At 38.9% G+C, this 20,175-nt stretch overlaps 1 protein-coding gene across 4 annotated transcripts in view; it reads left to right on the plus strand.

Moving 5' to 3' along the window:
• Window positions 1–19,777, plus strand: part of LOC105222936 (neither inactivation nor afterpotential protein C) — a 139,425-nt gene extending 119,648 nt beyond the window's left edge. For 3 of the 4 annotated variants that reach the window (XM_049449750.1, XM_049449772.1, XM_049449759.1), the window contains 2 exons: window positions 18,915–19,236; window positions 19,316–19,777. In XM_049449750.1, the coding sequence (XP_049305707.1) occupies window positions 18,915–19,236; window positions 19,316–19,672 (679 nt within the window). In that variant the 3' untranslated portion in view covers window positions 19,673–19,777. Of the gene's footprint in view, window positions 1–18,914; window positions 19,253–19,315 lie in introns of all 4 variants that reach the window. The other variant, XM_049449768.1, reaches the window with a different exon arrangement.
• Window positions 19,778–20,175: the final 398 nt, after the last annotated feature.

Below are 20,175 nucleotides of genomic sequence, written 5' to 3' on the forward strand. Positions count from 1 at the left end.
GGTGGTAATCATATGGCGCTATGTCCGGGTGCTGTATAGCTTGATGGGGTATGTTTTAGCTTGATATTGTCGTATCTTCTTCTTTACTGGCGTAGACACCGCTTACGCGATTATAGCCGAGTCAACAACAGCGCGCCAGTCGTTTCTTCTCTTCGCTACGTGGCGCCAATTGGATATTCCAAGCGAAGCCAGGTCCTTCTCCACTTGGTCCTTCCAACGGAGTGGAGGTCTTCCTCTTCCTCTGCTTCCCCCGGCGGGTACAGCGTCGAATACTTTCAGAGCTGGAGTGTTTTCGTCCATTCGGACAACATGACCTAGCCAGCGTAGCCGCTGTCTTTTAATTCGCTGAACTATGTCAATGTCGCCGTATATCTCGTACAGCTCATCGTTCCATCGAATGCGATATTCGCCGTGGCCAACGCGCAAAGGACCATAAATCTTTCGCAGAACTTTTCTCTCGAAAACTCTCAACGTCGACTCATCTGTTGTTGACATCGTCCAGGCCTCTGCACCATATAGCAGGACGGGAATTATGAGTGACTTATAGAGTTTGGTTTTTGTCTGTCGAGAGAGGACTTTGCTTCTCAATTGCCTACTCAGTCCGAAGTAGCACCTGTTGGCAAGAGTTATCCTGCGTTGGATTTCAAAGCTGACATTGTTGGTGGTGTTAATGCTGGTTCCAAGATAGACGAAATTATCTACAACTTCAAAGTTATGACTGTCAGCAGTGACGTGAGTGCCAAGTCGCGAGTGCGACGACTGTTTGTTTGATGACAGGAGATATTTCGTCTTGCCCTCGTTCACTGCCAGACCCATTTGCGTTGCTTCCTTGCTCAGTCTGGAGAAAGCAGAACTAACGGCGCGGGTGTTGAGACCGATGATATCAATATCATCGGCATACGCCAGCAGCTGTACACTCTTATAAAAGATTGTACCTGCTCGATTAAGTTCTGCAGCTCGAACTATTTTCTCCAGCAGCAGATTGAAGAAATCGCACGATAGGGAGTCGCCTTGTCTGAAACCTCGTTTGGTATCGAACGGCTCGGAGAGGTCCTTCCCGATCCTGACGGAGCTTTTGGTCCCGCTCAATGTCAGTTTACACAGCCGTATTAGTTTTGCGGGGATACCAAATTCAGACATTGCGGCATAAAGGCAGCTCCTTTTCGTACTGTCGAAAGCAGCTTTAAAATCGACGAAGAGGTGATGTGTGTCGATTCTCCTTTCACGGGTCTTTTCCAAGATTTGGCGCATGGTGAATATCTGGTCGGTTGTTGATTTACCAGGTCTGAAGCCACACTGATAAGGTCCAATCAGTTTGTTGACGGTGGGCTTTAATCTTTCACACAATACGCTCGATAGAACCTTATACGCGATATTAAGGAGGCTAATCCCACGGTAGTTGGCGCAGATTGTGGGGTCTCCTTTTTTATGGATTGGGCATAGCACACTTAAATTCCAATCGTTGGGCATGCTTTCGTCCGACCATATTTTACAAAGAAGCTGATGCATGCTCCTTATCAGTTCTTCGCCGCCGTGTTTGAATAGCTCGTCCGGCAATCCATCCGCCCCCGACGCTTTGTTGTTCTTCAGGCGGGTAATTGCTATTCGAACTTCTTCTTGGTCGGGCAATGGAACGTCTTTTCCATCGTCATCGATTGGGGAATCGGGTTCGTCTTCTCCTGGCGTTGTGTGTTCACTGCCATTCAGCAGGCTGGAGAAGTGTTCCCTCCATAATTTAAGTATGCTCTGGGCATCGGTGACTAGATCACCTTGGGGGGTTCTACATGAGTATGCTCCGGTCTTGAAACCTTCTGTAAGCCGCCGCATCTTTTGGTAGAATTTTCGAGCATTACCCCTGTCGGCCAGCTTATCAAGCTCTTCGTACTCACGCATTTCGGCCTCTTTCTTTTTCTGTCTACAAATGCGTCTCGCTTCCCTCTTCAACTCTCGGTATCTATCCCATCCCGCACGTGTTGTGGTCGATCGTAACGTTGCGAGGTAGGCAGCCTGTTTTCTCTCCGCTGCGACACGGCACTCCTCGTCGTACCAGCTGTTCTTTTGCACCTTCCGAAAACCAATGGTTTCGGTTGCAGCTGTACGTAAGGAGTTTGAAATGCCGTCCCACAGTTCCCTTATACCGAGTTGTTGACGAGTGCTCTCAGAGAGCAGGAGTGCAAGCCGAGTAGAAAATCGCTCGGCTGTCTGTTGTGATTGCAGCTTCTCGACGTCGAACCTTCCTTGTGTTTGTTGGCGTGCGTTTTTTGCTGCACAGAGGCGGGTGCGAATCTTAGCTGCAACAAGATAGTGGTCCGAGTCGATGTTAGGACCTCGGAGCGCACGCACATCTAAAACACTGGAGACGTGTCTTCCGTCTATCACAACATGTTCGATCTGGTTGGTAGTTTTTCGATCCGGAGACAGCCAGGTAGCTTGATGAATCTTCTTATGCTGGAATCTAGTACTACAGATAACCATATTTCGGGCCCCGGCGAAGTCGATCAGCCTCAACCCATTTGGGGATGTTTCCTCGTGGAGGCTGAATTTACCGACCGTAGTGCCAAAGATACCTTCTTTGCCCACCCTGGCGTTGAAGTCGCCAAGCACGATTTTGACATCGTGGCGGGGGCAGCTCTCATAAGCGAGCTCCAAGCGCTCATAAAAGTCATCTTTGGTCACATCGTCCTTCTCTTCCGTCGGGGCGTGGGCGCAAATCAGCGATATGTTGAAGAACCTCGCTTTGATGCGAATTGTGGCTAGACGTTCATTCACCGGAGTGAATGATAGTACTCGGCGACGGAGTCTCTCTCCCACCACGAATCCAACACCAAACTTGCGCTCCTTTATATGGCCACTGTAGTAAATGCCACAAGGACCTACTCGTCTTTGTCCTTGTCCCGTCCATCGCATTTCTTGGACGGCGGTGATGTCAGCCTTTATTTTCACGAGGACATCAACCAGCTGGGCAGCGGCACCTTCCCAATTAAGGGACCGGACATTCCAGGTGCATGCCCTCAATTCGTAGTCCTTATTTCGTTTTCCATGGTCGTCATCAAAAGGGGGGTCTCTCATCCGAGGCTGATTGTTGCTATTCGCTGGGGTTGTTTTTTTACGTGGCGGGTCCCAAACCCAGCGCACAACCCTATGTAGGGGATATTTCGCCTTCTCACGTTAGCTCGCCTTCAAACGGATCTTCTTAGGCTACCCAGAGGATACTTGGTCAAAGACCGGAAGTCGTGAGCTGCTTGAGTCATATGTAAAAGAATCGTTTCTGGCCACTCCCAAGTGAATGGCGATCAGAGAACTTTCCTCACTTGCGTGAACTTCTACATATGACTCCATCCTCCTCCATATTGTCGTATGTGCACCATTTTTCGTCGCCAGTCACCATCCGCTTCAAACATGGTCGTTCCGTTTTAGCAGCTTTTTTGTGTACCCAGCCGACTGCAGATGGTTCAAAATGGTTTAGTGACTACCTCCCATTTTTTGAACGATGTCACGAGATGCCACATGCCGGTCTATCTCGATGTTTTCCATGATTTTATCGGTATTTGTCGTCACAGGTCTTATCCATGGTGTCGTCTGTGAATCGTCGAAACCATTCCGCCGCAGTTCGAAGTGATAGATTACTATCCCCCAAAGCACCATTAATCTCACGGAACGTTTCTCTAGTAGATTTGCTTTTAAGGAAAGAAAACTTTAAAATAGCGCGAATTTCGGCGATAGTGAACTCCATGTTTCTTATATAACTGTTGAAAGCAATATCCAAACTAATCATGCATAGCGTCGTTTTATAGGATATATCAAGACCTTCTACTTCTTCTTTACTGGCGTAGACACCGCTTACGGGATTATAGCCGAGTTAACAACAGCGCGCCAGTTGATTCTTCTTTTCTCTACGTGGCGCCAATTGGATGTTCCAAGCGAAGCCAGGTCCTCCTCCACCTGGTCCTTCGAACGGAGTGGAGGTCTTCCTCTTCCTCTGCTTCCCCCGGTGGGTACTGCGTCGAATACTTTCAGAGCTGTAGTGTTTTAGTCTATTCGGACAACATGACCCAGCCAGCGTAGCCGCTGTCTTTTAATTCGCTCAACTATTTCAATGTCGCCATATATCTCATACAGCTCATCATTCTATCGAATGCGATATTAGCCGTGGCCAACGCGCAAAGGATCATAAATCTTTCGCAGAACTTTTCTCTCGAAAACTCGCAACGTCGACTCATCACTTGTTGTCACCGTCCAGACCTCTGCACCATATAGCAGGACGGGAATTATGAGTGACTTATAGAGTTTGGTTTTTGTTCGTCGAGAGACGACTTTGCTTCTCAATTGCCTACTCAGTCCAAAGTAGCAACTGTTGGCAAGAGTTTACGCTGGTTCCAAGAAAGCAGAACTAACGGCCGGGTGTTAAGGCCGATGATATCAATATCATCGGCATACGCCAGCAGCTGTACACTCTTATAAAAGATTTTACCTGCTCGATTAAGTTCTGCAGCTCGAACTAATTTCTTCAGCAGCAGATTGAAGAAGTCGCACGATAGGGAGTCGCCTTGTCTGACACCTCGTTTGGTATCGAACGGCTCGGAGAGGTCCTTCCGGATCCTGACTGAGCTTGTGGTGCTGCTTAACGTCAGTTTACACAGCCGTAATAGTTTTTCAGGGATACCAAATTCAGACATCGTGCATTTGTGCTGTCCCCAGCTGCTTTGTTGTTCTTCAGGCGGGTAATTGCTATTCGAACTTTTTCATGGTCGGGCAATGGAACGTCTGATCCATCGTCATCGATTGAGGAATCGGGTTCACCTTCTCCTGGCGTTGTACGTTAAGTGCCATTCAGCTGGCTGGAGAAGTGTTCCCTCCATAATTTAAGTATGCTCTGGACATCGTCTTCTGTAAGCCGCCGCATTTCTTCGTAGAATTTTCGAGCATTACTCCTGTTTGCCACTTATCAAGCTCTTCATACTCACGCATTTCGGCCTCTTTCTTTTTCTGCAAATACGTCTCGTTTTCCTCTGCAACTCTTGGTATCTATCCCATCCCGCACGTGTTGTGGTCGATCGTAACGTTGCGAAGTATGCAGCCTGTTTTCTCTCCGCTGCGACACGGCACTCTTCGTCGTACCAGCTGTTCTTTTGCACTTTCCGAAAACCAATGGTTTTGGTTGCAGCTGTACGTAAGGAGTTTGAAATGCCGTCCCACAGTTCCTTTATGTCAAGACCGTACAAAGATGTATAGAATTGCCGGATACGAGCTCTGTAGCGCTTTATATGTATGTACATATGTATATAGCCGCGAAATTCAAAAGAAAAAAAAATGTGGATATTTGACAGCCTAATATATATATTACTATATTAAACATTACTATTATATATATTTACTTAATAACATTTATCAAAATTACATTTCATTGTTCCTGTTAATTTCTTTCCTATATTTTCAAAATAATGTCTTACATAACAAATTATGCATTTACATAGCTCGACTGCAAGCAACATATACTAAAGCACTTGGCATTCTGGGTCGAGTATGAACTACAACTTTACTAAATGTGGTCCCCTAACTTTTATGAATAGTTATTGATTTCTTTTATATTAAAAAGATTGAGGAACTTTAACTCTTTCTAAAATAATCTATTATGCCAATCCCTTTAACTGAATATTTAGCAGTTGAATGATAGCCTCAGTTGGGATTCGATTGATCTTAAGAGCTTTGAAATTGTTTGGCTTTTAATTGGACAAAAATCGGAAGCTTCCGCGGAAGTTTCAGTTAGTGATACGTCATCATTTGTATGAGTACCATATGATTTAATGCAATAACAAAGACCAGATCCTTCCTTTGTCTCATTATTTCTGTTAATTTAAAATATTTGCATAACTCTCACAAAGACTAAAGTGTCGCATGCATCATTGGGATTAGCAGAGAATATCAGCATGTCTCCGAAAGGTCAGAGTTGCGTCAAATCACCAAACAATATAATTGGTGCACTAGTGAATGGGATGTCTATTCTGAAAATGTTAATATCGCATTAACAGAGCTAAACATATGAGGGGCTACTATCGATTTTTAAACAATTATGATTAATTTTGAATAGAGAATATGGGAGAATATGAATGGAATACAATGAATTATGCTGACCTCAACTCTCAATTCAACAGATAAACTGGTAAAGAGAATATTGAGTGAAGAGTCAGTAAACATATTACGATTCGATTGGATGGCTAAAAGAGCTGGAAAACTTCAAGTTGAGAACTGCCGTATTACATGTAGAGAATCGTTCACGAAATTTGAAAAATGGAAGATAATTGCGTGATAACTGTATGTTGTCTGGTGTATCATAGAGAAAGAGCACGATGCTGAGAACGTAACTTTTCGCAAGGGTACTCGTCCGAGATGAGCACTTAAATACCAAAACCAAACAAGGTTTCAGACAAGGCGACTCCCTATCGTGCAACTTCTTCAATCTGCGCTTCGAGAAAATAATTCGAGCTGCAGAATATTTTATAAGAGTGTCCATCTGCTGGCGTATGCCGTTGATACTGATATGATCGGCCTCAACACCCGCGCCGTTAGTTCTGTTTTCTCCAGACTGGACAAGGAAGCAAAGCAAATGGGTCTGGCAGTGAACGAAGGCAAGAGAAAATATCTCTTGTCATCAAACAAACAGTCGTCGCATTCGCGACTTGGCTCTGACGTCACTGTTGACAGTCATAAGTTTGAAGTTGTAGATAATTTCGTCTGTCTTGGAACTAGTATAAACACCACCAACAATGTCAGCCTAGAGATCCAACTTTTGCCAACAGGTGCTACTTCGGACAGAGTAGGCAATTGAGAAGTAAAGTCTTCTCTCGACGACGGTGGAAGCAAAAAAAAAAAGGAAAACCTCCCGTTAGAAGGACCTGGCTTCGCTTGGAATATCCAATTGGCCCCACGTAGCGAAAAGAAGAAACGACTGGCGCGCTGTTGTTAACTCGGCTATAATCGCGTAAGCGGTGTCTACGCCAGTAAAGAAGAAGTTTCTAAAGCACCTATGGGCACTGTCTGATTCAGGTAGAAATTCAGGTCCCCTTTGTATGAATTTTGACACCGTTTCTACCACATTACGATGCTCTTTATTTTCTTCTCTCTCTTTGCTGCGCTAGACGTCTCTTCCATACTGGCTAATACCACAACAGCTTCATTTTATATGAATTGGTCTAGCATATGTTTTTATGTCTAGCGGCTGTATCGAAATTGGAGCCGCATAAAATGTAACTGAACATCAGCGCCATCATTCTAGATGAAGACTTTATTTGCTTTACAAGATGCGTTCCAAACTAAACAAGACCTTTTGAATCTAGCGCTCTCTGGTGGCGCCGACTGGTGCGTTAGAATCTGTTATCTTTATATTTTATTTATTGTCCAGTGAAACATGAGGCATGACATTTCATCGATTGGAAGCGAAGTTAATGCGTTTTAAGTGTCAGTATGTTTGTGTTATCTGTGCGAAAATGAGCTTCGAACAAAGAGCCAACATTAAATTTTGTTTTAAAATTGGAAAAACTTTTACCAAAACGTTTCGATTGATGAAACAAGTTTATGGCAATGATTGCCTATCTCGTAGCAGAGTGCACGAGTGGATTCAACGTTTTCAAAGTGGTCGTGAGGACATAAATGACGATCAACATGTGGGCCAATCAAAATCTTTGATCACCGGAAATTCCATCGAAACTATGCATGAATGCATCAAAAATCAATCGAAATCATCATTGAAATTCATGGAAATGGAGTTTAACATCTCCAAAACATCGATTTATCGCACTTTGACCAAACATTTGGACAAGCGAAATGTGTTTGCCCGGTTTGTTTCGCACAAATTCACTGACGACCAAAAATTGCTCAGAATCCAACACTCGAAGGACGATTATTTGACCAAAAATCACATTTTAAGAACTAACCACTCCCCGTATTCACTTGATATGCCACCGTGGCATGAAGCCGACCAAGGAGCTAAACACTCGTTCGACATGCTTTTGGGCCGCGCAAATAGCTGTATTGAAGCAGAAGGAGACGGTTTTGAATACAATAAATTTATTTTGCCGAAAAAATCATTTGTTGTTTTTTAAGTCCTTGAACTTCAACTGTGGCTGTGAAGTAATCTCACATTCTGCTATGGTGAGCGAGATCTTTTCTATAATTTTTCGCATATGCGATTGTTTTCACATTATTGGGTTGCAGTATTTTTGGCACCCCATCGTGCATGAGATTCAATAGTAGTGGGCCTAAAACCGAGCCTTGCGGTACTCCACTGAAGATAGTGTAGCTCTGAGTGCCCTGGCCTTGTCTAATAATAATTTCCGATTTTGAAAGTAATATTTATAAAATTATGTGGAGCGCTTATTTCGAGTAGATCTTTTTTTTATTTGCCCACTTTGCGGAGTTGAACGCATTCTTTAAATCCATGGGTATTAATGCTTAGTATTTTTTTGTACTACCTTCCCATCCGTTCCCACTTACTGCACACTTCGCAGTATCCATTACTTCTCTTAGTGCGTAAATAGTGGACCTTTTTTTTATAAAGCCGTATTTCTCTTTGATAATTTGCCGGCTTTGTAGGTTGCTAACTTCAAGCGTTTACCAATCGTGTCGAGCATGCACAGATGTTGATATTTAAGGTTGTTCTGGTAGCTTTTTTGGTTTTGAGAGTGGAACCAAACGCTGTACTTTCCATGGATCGAGGGGCATATCTTCTAATATACACGCATTGTACGTGTTAGCAAACGTACTGGATCCTAGGATCATGACTTCTGTCTATTGGTATACCATCTATTCCAGGCGCTTTGAAGTTTTTGATTGATTTCGCGATAGCCAATAGTTCTTCTTTTGTGACTAGTAGGAATTGCTCTGTAGTTTCGTTTCGTTTAACTTAGGAAATGAGGGCATGTGTCGGGAATTATGCTTGGCAACATTTCTCATAAATGATGCACTTTTAGATTACTTCGACATACAAATTTTGTATGCCGTTCCGCAGGGTTTTATGTTTGCTTCTTCACAGAGCTTTTTGAAATAAGATCTTTTAATACGGGTAATAGCTGACTTTAGCATAGCAGCTTACAAAATATATTCTTTGAACAAGTATATTCATCTATGTAAAGTCATTGTGGGCTTCTTTGGAATGTGATATGAAGGCTTGTCCCTTGTGTCCCTTGCAAGTCTGTATTGCTGCCTTTTCACTTATATTTTTTATCCAAGTTCTTTCCGAACGCTGGCTATATCGCTAGCTTAGTAAGACGACATCTATGTTCTATTCTAAAACTGTATGTTTTAGCAGATCTTGTGCTTCAGCGCAGTGATTAAGGTTTAACTGTAATAACCTCATTTTTCTTCATTTTTACACACCTTTGTCACGTGCTCTGCAGTTCCGCAACGGGTACGGAGAGAAGACCTGTCGTTCAGATTAACACATTGTGTTCCATATGACCTAGTTGGAAACACCTTGGAGGTGACAGGTAGACCACCTTATCTTAATTTTTTCTGGCCACTCCCAAGTGAATGACAATCAGAGAACTTTCCTCATTTGCGTGAACTTCTACACATGACTCCATCCATTTTGTTATTTACCCTTGAAATTTAACTTCAGTAGTTCCGACCAGAATGACATGCCTATAAATTAAGAATAATCAATAATATTTGATTTCAGATAACATCAAGAGCCAAAATCACCCGGGCCACCCACGTGCATTTTTTTTTGAGGTTCCAACTTCGAGAGACAATAATAATAGTAATAAAGTATTAAATTTTTTTAAATACTTTTTTTTATGTTTTCAATATGTAAATAAAAACACTCTAAATATTAAAGATAATTCATTTTTATTTTGCAATAAAAAACCACCGTCCAAAGAAGTCATGAAAATAGGCATAAGTTAACAGTTACCTTAAGCCCTTAGATACCAAATGTGAGAGCCCCAGTTCCATCAGTAATATAGTACATTACTGATATATGAAATTTGGCGCAAATCATGTTTTGATAAAAATATGCCTGTATATAGAAATTGGTTGATGATGGGATGCAGTCTACCTTAGCAGCCATATATTTACCTAAAGATTTTCGAACATTATCTTAGTGGAATAGAGAGACCGTATTTACTAACAACAATATAGCTTTGTGCCTGAAAAGGACAAACCGAGTGAAACGTGACCTACATAGTTCCCACATAACTAATATCGCGATTTTCAAACATCCGGGTGACATTACTCCATATATATGTATGTACATACTGGTGATGATAAGTTAGGTAATCTAATGAAATTCAGTGAACATTTAATAGAATTGGCATGATAAATATACTATATATATATATATATGTAACCTGGTCTACGGAAAGGGAGCTTAGGTGTCAAAAAATCAATTTTCACTTTTTAGCTGACGAAACGAGTTGTTTATTTTTAACAGTTGTTTCCCAGAAAACTAGTTTTCGCACGTTCGCTCCCTTTTCGTAGACCAGGCCACATATATATATTAATATAAGTGTTTCCGGTTAGGCTTATATCATATATATTGGCCAATAGTATCGGTCGGATTGTAACATATCTTTGCAAAATTTACTAGTATAATATTGGATATAATATAGCCCGACCACCCGATTTTTACCGTTTAAGTTAGTCAAAACGGGCAAGTTTTCATAAACATTATATCGTTTTTCTCTAAATATGAATGGAATTAGTTCAATCCTATAGTTCACGTTTTCCACATCAACTTAATATATTAAATTCTTTGGGACGAAGGCCTAGGCAACCAGTTTCCTTTTTTTCCAGTATGTTTGTAAATTTATTTGCAAGTCATATTAAAATAAATAAATAAATAATAAATTCAACCTTTTCCCAAAGTAAATTATATTGATAAAAATAAGGGAGTTTATACGTTTCAATACTTTCAGAAAAAAAAGTTGATATAAGAAATGTCACAAAACGCCATTAAGCGAAAGCCTATAGGTGCCATAACTGAGCACTAAATTACGACATAAAACTGTAATTTGGCACAGAGGATCGCAGTAGCCAGATGCACTTTTGGGCAAAAACTAAAAAAAAAATGGCCGTGACCCTCTAATAAGTTTAATGTACATATGTATATCCTTAACTACTAAAGCTATAACAACTAAATTTACTTACCACAAATGTTATAAGAACCTCTACCGACAGTGTGAAAATAGTTGAAATCGGATGATAACGCCGCTCACTCTCCATATAACGGTACTGCTCAAAACAATAAATCAATAACTAAATACGCCATGTACATTAAATCAAGCCTCTAGGTACCGAGTCTGTGTACCATAGTCTATAGTCTATAGTTGATTTTTGGCCGAAAATATCGGTCAATGTATGAGATATACAATTGAAGCTCAGACAGTATCCTTCCCTGGAAATATTAATTCTGTATATCAAAAATGGCTTGAATTGGGTCATTACTTCCTTGAGCCCCTACATACCTAATATAAAGATTTTCGAACTTCCAGGCTTGATCAGCCAATATTTGAGTTATATCAATAAAAATGACATAACATGTTTTACACACAACAATATATTTGTGCCTAATATAGATACCATTATTACGTTTGGAAAGGAAAAAAATCCAGTTGAAGCAAAAACTTGTCTTGCTGACGAGCTGCCGCACACTGCTCCAGGAAAATCAAAAAATCTATCAATGATTGGTATGCTAAGTTTCGTCGTGCTAAAGTGAGCACCGGCCGCGGTGAACGAAGTGAACGCCCAAAAGATGTTGTTACTCACTTTCGTCATCATCAATAAAGTCCACAAAATAATTTGGGTGACCCTAAAATACAGTTGTTCGAAAAGAAAAAGAAAGCTTAGTGCAAAGTGGGTACCGTCCAAGCAACGACGATTTCATGATTCGGATGAATTTTTTGAGATGTTCAATCGTAATAAACTAGAGTTTTTGAGTCGATATGTGACAACGGATGAAACATGGATCATCGTTTCACACCGAAGACCAATTGACAGTCATCCGAGTGGACTGCACACGATGAACACGATCCAAAGCGAAGGAAAACGCAACAGCCGGCTGGCAGGGTTATGGCGTCTATATTTTGGAATTCTCATGGAATATTTTTTATTGACACGTTACTGGATCGTTACGATGAAATCTCCGAAAAATGGCCGCATTTGAAGAAAAAGAAAGTTCTGTTTGATCAAAAGCCATGAATTGGGTTTCGAATTGCTTCTGCATTCACCATATCTGGCCCCCAGCGACTATTTTCTGTCTCGGATCTCAAAAGAATGCTCACTGATCGCCGAAACTATGACCTATTTAGAAGCAAAAGACAACTTGTTCTACAAAAATGATATGTAAAAGTTGGAGGATCGCTATAGTCAGTGTATCATGAATTAATAAAATTAATTTTGTCAAAAAAGTGTGTTTTACTATAGTAGACAGTGGGTTTTTCAATTAAACCGTAAGGTACGAAAGAAGTAGTTTTTAACGAAAATAATAACATATACTTGTATATACATCTATATTTTTTATATTATCCAATTATTATTATTTTTTTTTTAATACAACTTTTTAGAAGTTATTTTTGAGTGCCTCCGTGGAGAAATTTTATACAATCGACCAGAACCAGGTGGACCATATGGTATTATTTTACTATTGTCGTTGAAGTATCATAACTGTCTAAGTAATTCAAATTGTTTCGATGTTTCGGTTCAAAGCTCAAATTTTCAGACCAATACACTTTTACATTTTGTATACTTACTATTAACATGTAATATGCCATACCAATAAATTGAAGTACTTCATGGCCAGTTTACGGGCTTACTACCATCTCTCTGCACGGAATATAAATTAGTGTGATCTCTGATAAGTTTGATAATACCCTAGTAAAAATATACGAAAATACTTCAAATTGAGTATTCAAGCAAAGTATTTCAGGCGGTAAACGAAAACGTAGGTCTGCATTCAAGCTCAAGTGTTTGGATTTCCAGGTGATATTGAACCTCGGTACTCGAATAGATGTCCCTTGCTTCCCATATATTAATAGTCTCAGCGGACGGTGCTGCTAAAGTGGTAATATAGGTTTCGTTCCTCGTCAAAGCTGCCATGTCAGCTTGGTTAGATGTTGTACGTCGAATCGGCAATATCAATACCATCCTTATCACCGTCACCGCAGATATCTCAGAACATTAATTAAATTTGTATGTTAATAACGGCGAAAGCTGATTGGTTTGTAGACGAACTATTATAGCTACTAATAAAGACAGACTATGTTCCTACGTAACTCTCTTTGACATATACATATCAGAGAGCTGCAACGGGTATATCATTTTCGTGCACACTCGAATGTCCATTCTGATTTTGTTTGATCAAACTTTTCAGTATGAATACATGTATTGATCGCTAGGAGATATGTTCAAAACGAACGAGCCTTTCACGACACTCGAACCACAAGCATATCTGTTTGTTTTAATAGAGTGCCGAGTTGACACTCGTTTGTGAACGAGCTGAAACTCTAACCCGATCGTATTGAATGTGATCGAGTTACACACGAGTGTGCACAAAATTTGACAATATGTATATGTGTAAAAGGCAGTCATGCTATTATTGCGTAGTGATTGTCAACGGTTAATGGTTTTGTTTGTTTTGTTTACTTTTTATAATTCATAATGACAACAATAAAAAATTCTGTTTGTGAGAACATTTCCAATGGCACCTACACCTTGCCTGGTAGGCGCATAGGCCGAAGTTTCGTCTGGAACGTTCTGTCGGAAATATTAAAGCCAGATGAAACTGTAGTAGAAGGTTTCGTGTACTGTCGCTCTTGTTTAAAAGTGTTAAAATATTGCAAAGGTCAGACATCTAATCTGGTTCGTCACCCATGCTGTAAGAAAATAAAAGAGGGTCAACAGTTAAAAACTGTCACAGCGTCAGATAAAAACGAGGCCATTGAAAGATGTACATCGTGGATTATTGAAGACTGCCGGCCATTTTCGGCAGTGCAAGGTTCTGGCTTCTCGAAACTGGTAAAATTCTTTATTAAGATCGGTGCAACTTATGGCGAGAACGTTGATGTAGAAAATTTGCTACCTAACGCAACAACAATTTCCTGCAAAGTCCAAAAGTACGCAAGTGAAAAAAAAAGAACTTAAAGATGAAATAAATAGCATTGTGACCAGCGGTGGATCTTCAGCTACAATCGGCATGTGGACGGACAACTACGTAAAGCGGAACTTCTTAGGCGTCACCTTCCACTACCAAAAAGACCTAAAATTTTATGATATGGTGCTGGGTATGAAGTCCATGGATTTTCAGAGATCTACGGGTGATTATATCTTTAAGAAGCTTGATGATTTGTTTAAGGAATATGGAGTTCAGAATATGGACACAGTTAAATTTACTACTGACAGGGGAAGTAATATGTTAAAAGCATTGCAAAAAAATATACGCATAAACTGCAGCAGCCATCTATTTTCCAATGTTTTGGATAAGTCGTTCGCGGACACAAAAGAGCTGACAGATGTCTTAGAGTCTTGCAAAAAAATTGTAAAATATTTTAAAAAAGCAAATTTACAGCATTTACTACCCACTTCATTGAAAACCCAATGTCCAACTCGGTGGAATTCCCACTACGGAATGATTAAATCCATAATTGACAATTGGTTTGAAATTAACAACGTTCTAATTGATAACGGAGAAAGCCAACGATTGCTACACGTTAATATACCGATTTTAAAAGTCTTATTTGAATTGTGCAAGGATTTTGAAACTGTGTTCAAGAAATTACAACTTTGTAGTTCTCCATCGCTGTGTTATGTTTTTCCATCTATTTTAAAAATAAAAAATATTTGCGAACCGAATAGTGATGACATAGCTGCAATATCGATGTTAAAAGCGAATATTAAACAAAAAAAATTAGGAAGTATGGGTCGCCAATTTAAGTATATGGCATAAAGCTGCATGCTTTTCGTACCCGCCTGCTATAAACATGCAGCCAGATGATTTACATTGTATAAAGAATTTTTGCATTTCTCAAATTCAATATAATACACCAACTTCTACACAATCATCGTCCGTATTATTGACGGAAAACGACTCCGTAAGCCCAACCACTCCCGTTTCTGCTTCGACATCACGTTTTTCTTTTAATGAAAGTGACTTAGAACAAAGTCATTCAAGTTTCCCAGCTACGAATTCCAATAAAAGCAATGATGCATTCTTTTTCTCAAATTTGCTTAAGCCATCTGTCTCAAATAGCACAGAAAACCCTGAAGACGAAGTAGAAAGATATAGCAAGGAAGTAGTTGAGATGACTGAAGCTTTCAATTTGATGGGGTGGTGGCAAATAAATCAGAACAAATACCCTCATTTATCAAAACTTGCATGTCAGATTCATTCAATGCCAGCTAGCAGTGCAGCGGCCGAGAGATCTTTTTCTTTAGCTGGCAACATAATATCAGAAAAAAGAAATAGACTGGGACCCGGATCGGTAGACAGCTTGTTGTTCTTAAATTCGTACTATAAAAACTATACTGATTAAAAATTATAAAACTTAACACGATCTCATATGTTTTTTAACTAATAATATAATGTATTTCTATTATTTATTATTTTTTTCTTGAAATTTATGTTTCAAAAAAATCAAAATATTTAAGAAATATTTAAGTGCAATGAAATGTTTGTTTTTTATTTATAATGTGTTAATTAATAAATGAAATAAGTTTTAAGTGAATTCTATTCTTTAATTGAATTATTCTTATTTAATATGTAATATGTACATACATACGTATAATTCAACAAACGAAGCTAAGACAGAACGCGACATCCCGACGCCAACAAACATACATATGTGTGTACTAGAGATGAGCGATATTGCGATTTTTAAATCACTGTGATTTCAGTGATTGCTATTTTTAAATCACTGTGATTTTATATTGCTATTGCGATCGCAACTGAGTCGACGTTCGAACGTCGTTGTTGTTGTTGTAGCGGCAGATTCTGCCAATTTGACACTGTATGGCCGAATAAAAGTCCGGGTCTGTTCCACTTACGTAGACCCGACTGTCATGGGAACGACGGAAACATTTTGTCGTTATTGGCGGCAAATTCTCTTTTGGCTCCTGTAACACGAGTCAAGATTTTCCGCCTTTCTTTTCACTACATTTTCGCAAATGTTGGATTGGTTCGGCTACCTGACACTTAGAGCGTATTGCATAGTTCATTTATATGTTGGTATGATGGTTTCACACATTTCTTAGAAGGAATTACCATTAGTGTGGTTGATAATTTGTTTGTTTAGTATACCCGCTTTTAATATTTTCAAGACCAAATAATTAACGCGAGTTTCCTAATCTTTGGGAAAATATTAAAAACGCGTAATTTTTTTATTCCATCATTTTTTCTGAAATTAATTAGTTACAATTCTTGTTTTCATCACAAAAGGCTTTCAAATTTGGTTTTAACAATAAGTAAAATTAAAAATTTTATTAAAACAAATTAAAATATTCCATTTTGATTATATTTCGTCTACCACTTCAAACATCACACTTCACTTCTTTCCTTGATACATTTCCTGCCATTATTAAAAATTATAAAAACGTTACACTCAAAACTTCAAACCGCTATGACGAAAAATAGCATATACGATATATACAATACCCTGAAGAAAGTTGTTACATACTTTTCTGCTATTTGCTATTGTGATCGTAATTCACAGGTTCGAACTGCGATCACAGTTTCGAACTGCGATCGCAATCACTGGTTCGAACTGCGATCACAGTTTCGAACTGCGATCGCAATCACTGATTCGAACTGCGATCACAGTTTCGAACTGCGATCGCAATCACTGGTTCGAACTGCGATCACAGTTTCGAACTGCGATCGCAATCACTGGTTCGAACTGCGATCACAGTTTCGAACTGCGATCGCAATCGCAGTTCATAGAAGCGAACTGCTATTTATAAAAAGTGATCGCAGTTGCGATTTGCGATTTTTCAATCACAGTGAAAAAATCACCGGTAGTGAAATATCGCTCATCACTAGTGTGTACGTATGTTTATCTCTTATTCTTTGGTCTTCGAGTGCCACTCGAGTGTGTTGATCACAATCAACACGTGCACGACACACCCGAAAATATAATATACACAAAATCCGAGTTTCCTGCTTGAACCCGAAGCTGCTCTCTGGTGGACACTCGCTTGTGATCGTTTTGAAGAGAGTATGATCAAACAGACTCGAACACACAGAAAGCAGCTGCCGGGTGTGCCACTCGATCGAACCCATTGCTGCCGAGAGTGGCGCTCGCTCGTGCTCGATTTTTAATGAGGGTGATCGAACATGTTCGAACACACCCAATGCAGCTCTCTGATACATATACATACAGGTATACGGTATAACGAGAAGTTTGAAAATCTTGTATTAGGTGTCTGAAAGATAGGGGAGTATTTTATCTATTTTTCGCATTCCTACTTATCATTAACAAAAAAATATGCTCTCTGAATATCATTAAACCTGATTTTGTCCATTTTAGACAATGATGCATCCATTGTTCTCAAAAAATACGCTCACTAAATTTTTACTAAGAGAACTCTTATATTTACCGATGTATGCGAAATAAAGTTAGCCGAAAGTTCGAAAATTATTCTATATGGCTGATTCGATTAAATTTTTGATACATAGGCACACTATTATCAAAAAAGGATTATCTTTAAATTTCTATAAATTGGAAACTGGGGCCCACATATTCGGTAACTGATAGATTTATTACTTTTAGTAGATTTTCAATTCAGAGAGAATCCTTTCTTGTTAATAGTGTCTCTGTGTATCAAAGCTGGGTTGAATCAGGTCAATACTTGGCTGAGCCCCCATATAAGTACCTAAGTTAAAGATATCTGTCAATATTTGAATTATCTCAATGAAAATTAGAAAGCATAGTTTACTCAAAACAGTGTATCTTTGTGCCTAAACTAAATAAAATTGGACGAAAAGTTGACCTACCCCAATACAGCTAACATACGGATTTTCGAACACCCGGTTGACTTTACTCCATGTTATTGGTGATTGCTTGTATGGTAACATAATGAAACGCAGAGAACATTTTTTTAGTATGTGGCAGTAATAGATAAAATCGAGTCGTAACTACCCCAACTCCCACAAGTTACACATAATTATTTTAGTTTTCCTAACAAAGCTTAGGCCAGTGTATAAGTTATATATAGTATATGTCGAAAAAGTCGTTTCGTATTTTGTCAAAATATAAGGTTGCAGTCGTATATCTTCAATGTAACCAATCACATTGTGTCATACTATATCATGTTGCAAAAGTGAGATTTTAAATTTCAAAAAATTAATATAATAATAAAAAAATTAAATTCGGGAAGTTGCAAAAAAAATTACAGCTGTTAAAAAATGAGTAAAAATAATGAAGAAATTCGCTGTATTTTGAAATTTTTGTATAAAAAGGGGAAGAATGCCACGCAAGCCACCAATGAAATTTGTGAAATTTACGGAGACGATACTGTATCAGTTCGTGTAGCACAATGGTTCGCTCGCTTCCGTTCTGGAAATTTCTATTTACACTGATGAAAGTCTTACACTGATGGAATAATATCGGTAGCGGAAAAATGAAAACATAAATCGACTAAAATGGTACATATTTGTTTATTTATTTATTAATCTAAATGTAAAAGAAATAAGTAAAAATATGATTAGAAATACGAAAAGACTTTTTCGACTACCCAATATACATACATATATATGGAATCACTTTTGCTCCCCACTGTATATAATTGTTTGATTTCTGATCCCCGGCTTTCATTCCTGCAAGTTACATGAGTATAAAATGTCCGTTTGCCCTCGAACTTGCCTCCTCCTTACTTGTTTTAAAGAGTGACTAAAATTATGTACGACTATTGAATATTTTATTTCTGTCCAGGAATCAAGTACAGATGAATATGAATGCGTATAACAACTACAATCAATACAATAATAATTATAACACTGTATCTTCAAATATGTGGAGCAATCGAACAGGCTCGCGTCGAAACTCCTTAAAGTCGTACTCTGCACCACCACCACCGCCTATGCCGCCCCTAAATATGGTATACCGCAATGACCAGATTCAGGCCCGTACAATGCAGCAGAACCCGAATCAATTAAATCGTATAAATCAAAACTATCAACAACGGTCTTCGTTTGTACCTTCAGATCCAATACGAGAATTAAAGGACATTGCGCGTCGTTCTAATGATGGGGATGTAGGTTGGACAAATGGTATTTTATGACTGATTTATATAAATATGTATCTTACTTTATTTACATGTAACTGTTTATTAGAGTCCTGAAGAACCTCCGTTCAATTTTAAGGCAATGCTACGAAAAACGAATTATTCTCGTTCCGATTCTACTGTTTATGAATTAAATAATCAGATGACCAATAATAACAACGAAAATATAAGCTTTCAACCATCTAAACTCCGCTCTACTAGTCGCCGTCCCGATGATTATAATAATCACAAGTTGAATTCAAGTGATCAGCATAATTTTGTAAACCGAGCACCTTCCCTACAGCAGACTGCTGTAGGAAAAAGTTTCGATAACACAGATGCCAAGTCATTTGAGGAAGCTGGTTCATATGTTGAGGAGGAGATTGCACCAGGTGTTACATTATCTGGATATGCCGTTGATATTTAATACCTTCTTTTAGAGATTTTTCTAGTAAATAACGTAATTTCCTGCAATATTGTGGTAGCCGAAAAAGTCCTCGTCTTACCAATAAAAATATAACATAAACAAAAACCCACGGCCTTTCTAATTTTTATACTTCGACAAGAAAATCGTGAGGTTATAGAAAATTTTTAAAATTAGAATTTACACAATACAAACAGCAGAGTTGTAAAAATTAAATAACTAATTAAATAATTTTTAAGGATTATTGGAACAATTTAAAAAAGTTATTAAACTGTTAATCACGCATTGAACATACATATACATATGTGTATAATACCTATCTCCTGAATTAATCGGTCACTGCTGTTTTTTCCTTCTCCGTAATAGCAATCAAATAAAGGGTGATCCATTCCGAGGTACCGTACACAGAAACTGCAAATTAAATTAGGAATGTTTATTATCATTCTTTGAAAGTTATTTTTTTAAAGATTATCTCTTTCAAATGTTGTCCGCGGCGACTGGTAACT

The sequence above is a fragment of the Bactrocera dorsalis genome, chromosome 1 (assembly GCF_023373825.1).
Source record: "Bactrocera dorsalis isolate Fly_Bdor chromosome 1, ASM2337382v1, whole genome shotgun sequence".
In the NCBI taxonomy this organism is placed as follows: Eukaryota; Metazoa; Arthropoda; class Insecta; order Diptera; family Tephritidae; genus Bactrocera; species Bactrocera dorsalis.